Source organism: Pseudomyrmex gracilis, unplaced genomic scaffold (genome assembly GCF_002006095.1).
Source record: "Pseudomyrmex gracilis isolate BER0280 unplaced genomic scaffold, ASM200609v1 scaffold_195, whole genome shotgun sequence".
Taxonomy (NCBI): Eukaryota; Metazoa; Arthropoda; class Insecta; order Hymenoptera; family Formicidae; genus Pseudomyrmex; species Pseudomyrmex gracilis.
This window is the reverse complement of record NW_018020779.1, coordinates 262,179-269,720: the sequence shown is the minus strand read 5'-3', so window position 1 is coordinate 269,720 and position 7,542 is coordinate 262,179. Positions and strand designations below refer to the sequence as shown.

Below are 7,542 nucleotides of genomic sequence, written 5' to 3'. Positions count from 1 at the left end.
TATACACATGTAACGAGAATTCACTTGTAAATTTTTACAAGTGAGTTTTTCGAATTGAAATCTCAATTCTTAAAATCATACGGGATGCTAGATTTGCATCTCACATATGTGAAATATATTTAATATATTTAATATATTTAATATATTTTATTTATTATTACACACACAGAAAGAGAGAGAGAGAGAGAGAGGGAGGGAGGGAGAGAAAGAGAGAAAGAGAGAGAGAAAGAGAGAGAGAGAGAGAGAGAGAGAGAGAGAGAGAGAGAGAGAGAGTGCCTCGCTAACTTTATGCTCCTCGGTTCCGCGGAAAGATGTCGAGGAAGGTATTGTTCCAAGAACTGCCGACTGTTATCTTTAATTGGCTTGACCACGGACTCGATCGCAGAGTCTCGCTAAATCGCGCAAAATCTTGACGAAGCACTTCTAGGAATTAATGAGGATGACCACTGGTAAGATACCGAAAAAACAATTCGGCATGTTAGCGAGGCACTCTCTCACTACTGTATGCATATGTATATACACAGCGCGTCAAAAATTCGCGGAGTAGATGCGAGGGTCTAGAGGCAAAAGAAGCTGTTTCTCTTAGGAATAAATAGCACCAACGAGCACTGTACCTACCAGCTAACTAGTAGCAATCGTTTATCCACAACTGTGTCGCGTTATTTATCCCTAAAAAAACCGCCCTTTTTGCCCCTAGATCTCCGCGCCTACTTCGCGAATTTTTGGCGCTGTGTATACATATATGTATATACATATATAGGGTGTTTCATTTTAAATTACGCACCTGAATATCTCGTCAGGGAAGCCACCAATCCGAAAATAACTCGGAGGGGAACATCGGATGGTGATTTTCAATTTCACCTTGACCTTGACCTTCGAGGTCATTTGAAGGTCAAATCGAATTTTTTAAATGGAAACTCCTATTTTTGACCTCGGATTCGAAAAGAACGCAAAATTTTACGTTCAGATAGGTACTTGAGGCTCTTCTTTGGAATGACCTTCAGAGGTTATTTCAAAGACAAAATATTTGAAATTACGCACCTGAATACATATCTTGTCGGGAAGCCACCAATCCAAATAACCCTTATAAAAGTTGTTGGGTTCGGAGGAGGTCATCGGATGGTGACCTTCAATTTCACCTTGACTTTGATCTTCAAGGTCATTCGACAAACTTCAATAAACAAATTTAAGTTACCACCTTTAAAAAATCATCAAAAAAATAAAAATAAAATTTTAGAAAATAATAAATTAACACACCTTTCAACAAAACTAAAGTTTCACATTTGTTTTTTTTTAGTAACACGGAATTAAAAGGTAAAGTTGCTCAAACCTTATCATCGTGCGTTTTTGAAGACAATTTTGTTTTTTCCTAAACGTTATTAGCAAAAAAAAAATTAATGTAATTGTAAAGAACGTGCCGGAGCCTGTTCTCATTACAAAACTATGGTTCTTTGTGCTGTGCGGTTGCGTTAAAATTGTTTGATATGTATTCAGGTGCGTAATTTCAAATATTTTATCCTTGAAATAACCTCTGAAGGTCATTCCAAAGAAGAGCCTTAAGTACCCATCTGAACGTAAAATTTTGCGCTCTTTCCGAATCCAAGGTCAAAAATAAGGGTTTCTATTTAAAAAATTCGATTTGACCTTCAAATGACCTTGGTCAAGGTCAAGGTCAAGGTGAAATTGAAAATCACCATCCGATGTTCCCCTCCGAACCCAATAACTTTTGTAAGGGTTATTTTCGGATTGGTGGCTCCCTTGACGAGATATTCAGGTGCGTAATTTAAAATGGGACACCCTGTATATATATATGCAATAATAAATAAAATATATTAAATATATAAGTATATTAAAATTGCATTTCAGAAGTATTATGTATATAACACATAATATTTTAACGCACTCTGCACTAATTAAACTGCGTAAAACTTATTAATGATCAATATGTGTGTGTGTGTGTGTGTGTGTGTGTGTGTGTGTGTGTGTGTGTGTTTTATAGAGTATCTGACAATTACTTTAATATCTCTCGTAGGCAGGTAGAAGAAGTAAAACTGAGTTAAAAAGTCCTATATCTATAAAAAAGTTCTATATTTATAGAACTTTTCGACTCAAAGTAATTGTTGAACACTTTGTATATATTATATCTAGAAATGTGTTTTCTTTTTATTTTAATTTCAGCTGTTCTAGAGGAGATTTCTTGAAGCTATTTTTACATCTCGAAAATAAGGGCGTTTCCGAATACACTCCTTGGTCCGGTGTGCTGTGTGGAGAATTGCGTGACATCCCGCAAGTCGTTTACAGCTCAAGTTCGACACTCATTCTGGAATTTCATACCGAGGGTCCACAGTCTAATGCCACTGGCTTCTCTGGCAAATTCCATTTCATCGATAGACGTGAGTAGTCGACACATTCCTACATATGATTAATTGTTTTATTCTTTTGTTATGACGGAACTGACCGTCAATATGTCACTGAACAAGATTCTAAAAAGTCATAAAGAAGAACAAAAAAACAAATATATATTTCATATTTCCTATTTCAAGAAATGAGTGCTACATATCGAGCAACTATTTGTCGTAACATATGAAGATTGTTTTATAGCAAGCGATTATAATTTACTTGTAGTATCTAAACAACGTTTTGTGGTGCATAATCTATGTATACTCATCCATAGAAACAAATTAATCGTTAAATCTTTCGAGTTAACAGAAAAATAATAAAACGGTTTAATAGCCGCACATGTGTTATATATCAATACAGGATTCGAAAAAAAATTAGAAAATAAATATTAACTTTATGCGTACGATCGTAAGTTTTGAATACAAGGTTTTTTTCGCATCTCAAGTGGAATACATTTAAACCACTTGTATTGATCAACAGTGATACCTAACTTATTTCTGGCGACTTGAAATCCGCGCGCTGCAAGCACTTTAAGAGTTTAGAATAAGAAATAGAGTAGATTAAGACTGACAAGATTTTAAAAACCGTTATACTTCACGAAATTAAAGTCGCAAATTTCAGTACAACCAGTTTAAAAATTTTGTAGATTTTTAACCAGCATTTGTTAGTAAGCATTTCATGAATATAACTGCTCGACACACATGTTTTAAACATGGTGTTCTGCTGAACTTATTTTGCTCACGTGTATGCAGTCAGCTTACATATGTCATAAATAATAGTGACACAATTCTCCCATAGTGGGTGAGTTTCCTCCACAATTTGGAATCGTAGTATTTTTTTTTGCATCGGTTGTGCAGCGAGTCTCTCTGTGTGTTACTACAACTTTCCGTGTAAAATTCTATATTTTCCATAATTAAAAAACTAAAAACATTTCTTTTACTTCAGTCTCTGTTGCGATGTTTTACTTTTAAATTGTACACGAGAATATGCAAGTTATATCTTGAATATACAGATTTACGGTTCTCGTCGAGTGTTTCTTCGATCAAAACTTATAGAAATTATTCTTGTAAAATATATTCTACAGATAGCATTTTAATTTAATTTAATTTGAAGAAATAACGATAGACAAAATTAAAAAGGAAAATTAAACAAAGAATAATAAACTTTGTGGCTTGCTATGAATTTTATTTAGTCAGTTTTGTACATCACGGTTTGCACCAAGTACCTATATTACAAATTCAATCAATTTCGATAAAGTAGTGTATATGTATAGTGGTGCATATGTTTATCTTTGTTTTATCAAAGTTTACAACTTTAAATATACGGAATAAAATAGTTGTTATAATAGAAAAATATACTTGTAATTGCTACCATCATGGGAAACATTATAAATCTATTTTATTAGATCCATCATTATCCAACCAGCAACAACAGCGTACAAAAAAGCGTACGACAAAAATGATACTGTTACTACTTTTTTTCGTATTTCGTTTTCAAAGTTGTTATCAGCGCTTTTTATCATCATTTATGTTGGTTGCAAATATTATACTCTTTTTCACGATTTAATATATTATAGAACTTGTTTTCAAAGTAAAATATTGCAACATATTAAAATTGATAAGACACAACAATATAGATAGAGCGTCGCTACATTGTCGTAAATTAATTTATTTACTATGCTTCCTTGCTTATGGTTTTAATCTCGTCCAAATCTGCCAATTACTGAAGAAATTGCAAAAGCGTCTCTTTTGCGATTGCTGAAAATATTCTCGTGTGCTCTTTTTAGAGATTAATAAGGATATTCCCGGTTTCTTCGGATAATTATCTTGAAGTTTAATACGATGAGTTTAAATAAGTTTCCACATGATATACAACGTTGCCGTGCTATTGTAAGTACAAGAACTATCATAGCTGTTTGAGTTTGCATGATCTAAAAACTAAAATCAAGACAACATTAGTTTTGCAAAATAATTTTCAACAACAAAAAATATACATATATATCTGTGTGTGTGCACACACACATACACAGATATATGATATCACAAGTGTGTATTTTCTCAAAAAATGGCTTGATTCGTGGATAGCCTCAAAAGACGAACACTTTTACCGTAACGGTATTCGAGCTCTGCCAGAAAGATGGGAAAAAGTTGTAGCTACCGATGGGCAATACTTTGAATGATTCATTTGTAACCATTTTTTCACAATAAAGTTGCATTTTCAAACAAAAACAGCGAGAACTTAGTTGCGCATCTAATATAAAGTGGAAAATTTAGTCGATTTTCAAGTTTTTTTTATTGTCTACAAGGAACGCCAGACTAATTAGTCGAAGAGCGTTAGAGCTTGCACCGAGATATCAGGATTCAATATTCCAGAATCCATTTTATATCTTCTAGCACTTATAGAGGCATCGATGTTAATGCATATTTTGCTGCCACTTAGAAATCTTTATAGACTTGATCAGTGAATTACTGACGCAAACTTTTCGGGTCATTTTATTAAGATTTTCTGTTGAACATTATGAAAATTTTCAAGAAAAAATCAAGAAAAGCTAATAAATAACATGTGATATACATAAATACATAAAAATCAATACCTACCAACAACTAAACGCGAAAGTATGAACCTCGTATTTCTTTCACCAAAATAAATAAGTTTAATATCAAAATGTGTCAAAAATGAGTTCTTTTTTTACATTTATGTAGTTGTATTGATTTTTATATATAGTTTATGTACATCACATGTTATTTATTAGCTTCTCCTATTCCGTTGTTACGGCGTGAGCGCGCGAAATACTGAGCTGTCGTTGTACTGTCATTATGGACGTGGCTGCACGCTCATTCGTGGATCTTTATTAATTGATATCTCGTTAATTATTGCAAATCTTGCAAAGTGGTATAAATCTTTTTGACTCAAGAACAACCTCAAGAGTAACCTCTTCTATCTGCCTACGAGCGGTGTTACGGCAATTACCGGACACTCTGTGTGTGTGTGTGTGTGTGTGTGTGTGCAATATATATATGTATGTATGTATATATTGTGACGTGGTATTCACGCCGCTCTTTCCTCGTCACAAAAATTAAAGATTTCGCGGAAGCCCGGGAAAGCGAGCTAGATTAAGAGCGCCAAGATCCTCCAGGGCTTGTATGCGTCTGATTAGAATAGCGTTTTATTTTTATATTTTTTTTGTAAGTACTATCGGCGCCTCACCGTTCTAACTATCATCGTGGGGCTTTTCAACCTCGCCAACCTGCTGCTGAGTATAGAGAGAGAGAGACAGGAGCCAGAACGGAGAAGCTGCTTATTTACGTTAAGGTCGCATCGAGGGCGAGATAGTCGTGCGGAACGGCGGAACGAACCACCAACGGACCAACCTGCGCTGAGCTGCAGTGCTTTATGGCTCTTTTGGCTCTTTTGACTCTTTATGGCTGCTGCATGGTTTGAAATATAGAGCTACTGGCTTCTTTGCTGCTTATTAGGAGCCGCTAATTAGTCCGAAGACATCTTTATCCGCACCACGACATGTTAGCAATCACGATCCTGCGAGCGTTCGAATTTCGCGGCCCGCGGATCCTGCCGCCTAGAGCGACCTGGTGAGCTGCGCAACCCCGCGGCCTGAGTGGCCCACTCGACCTACCCCACGCGGCCCAACCGCTTATCGAGCGAGATCTTTGCGCTCTTGGTCGCGATCAGCTGTGCCGCACGCACACGTATCTCTCGGGCTCCCGTGCGTATGATTGATTCCTGTGCCGTGTAAAAAAGTCTGCCGTGCCGCGATTTCTGTGCTCGGAATGTATTTGTTCGAGTCGTGAGGGTGACCCCGACTGAGTGAGCGAGCCCTGCGAGTGTAATCCAGGACGGAGAAGACAAAATTATAGCGCCAAGTAGCATTTTCGCGTTGTTTGTTTTCTTCTGTTTTCTTTTTTTTTTAGTTAAGTGGTCGTGATCGTTGTGCGTGTGTACCGTGATTATTGTAGCGTACCGCTTGCGTACCGTCGGCTATCGTCTACCGACGGCGATCAGCTGACACGGGAACAAATATCAGAACGAAATCGGATTTTCTCGCGCGATCGGCTGGAGTGAGGTGCGTGCGAGTCGGAAGCGGTGTCGATCGGAAAATATTGTACCGAGCTAACGTGCAAATTAACGGTAATTTCGGGTGGTGAATTTCCGGGACAATTATCGCCGACGAATTCGCGAACGTACGGTGAATGCGTGTCGCATTTTGACGTGTATAATTCGTCCGGGAGGATTCGCGATCAAATAACGTATCGTACCGTCGATCTTCCTAGCGCCGAGACAGCGCGCGTCGTTAATCTTTCGGTAATAATCGAAAAACAAAACCAAGCCCCCCGACATCGCGCTCGCTTCGCTCCTCATTGCGAGTATTTCTTGAGTGCATGAACGTAGACTAAGAACTCGGCTCGGAATTATCTGCGGGTCTAGGGACACAAAACCGGCGAAAGCTGCGTGGCGAGTCGATCCGTTCGACCAAATCGCGAATATCGGCAAAACAAGTAAGTCCGCGTTGATTTACGGCTTGTAAAGAGGCTGCTGCACGCTACTTTATCCCGGCGTATTGTTTGTAACGTACCTTGGCTTGCACCCTCTTGCCTGCTTAGCCTGCGTCTAGCTTTGCTCCTGGCTATCGCTCTTTTCTCGTGCCTGCACTTACGATCTTTCAGCCTAATGTAATTAGTAAAGTCTCTCGTTCAGTACTTTCGCGGTATCGGTCCGATTAAATAACTTATCTCGTTGATTAGCGTGATTCGGTTTGTTATTTGTCGTAACCAAGGTTGGGTAGTGTCTAGTTAAAAAGATAAAAGTTAAGTTAAAAAGTTAAAAAGTTAAATAATTTTAACTTTATCTAGTTACATTTTTAGACTCTTATCTTTTAACTTTATTTAGTTATATTTTATCGGTAACTAGTAACTTTTTATTTCAACTCTCTTGAATCTACTATAGCCATAAGATTTTTTATTTGTTTGTATACAAAACGGAACATATTTCGTCGTATGATCATAATTAATTTTACATGTTTATAGGCCGAAAAATTCGACCAATCACAAAGCTCAGAATGATTCGTTTTATATGCGAATAAATTCGTACGTGTTCGAGAATTGAGCCAATAAACGCTGGTCGTAA

The 7,542-nt window shown here is 37.1% G+C and overlaps 1 protein-coding gene across 1 annotated transcript in view; it reads left to right on the top strand.

Annotated features, from left to right (window-relative positions):
• The window catches only part of LOC109858248 (suppressor of lurcher protein 1), a 230,756-nt gene that overhangs the window by 14,177 nt on the left and 209,037 nt on the right, over positions 1 to 7,542 (top strand). Inside the window, exon 2 of the mRNA XM_020435323.1 lies at positions 2,179 to 2,393. Coding sequence (XP_020290912.1) covers positions 2,179 to 2,393 — 215 coding nt within the window. The remainder of the gene's footprint in view (positions 1 to 2,178; positions 2,394 to 7,542) is intronic.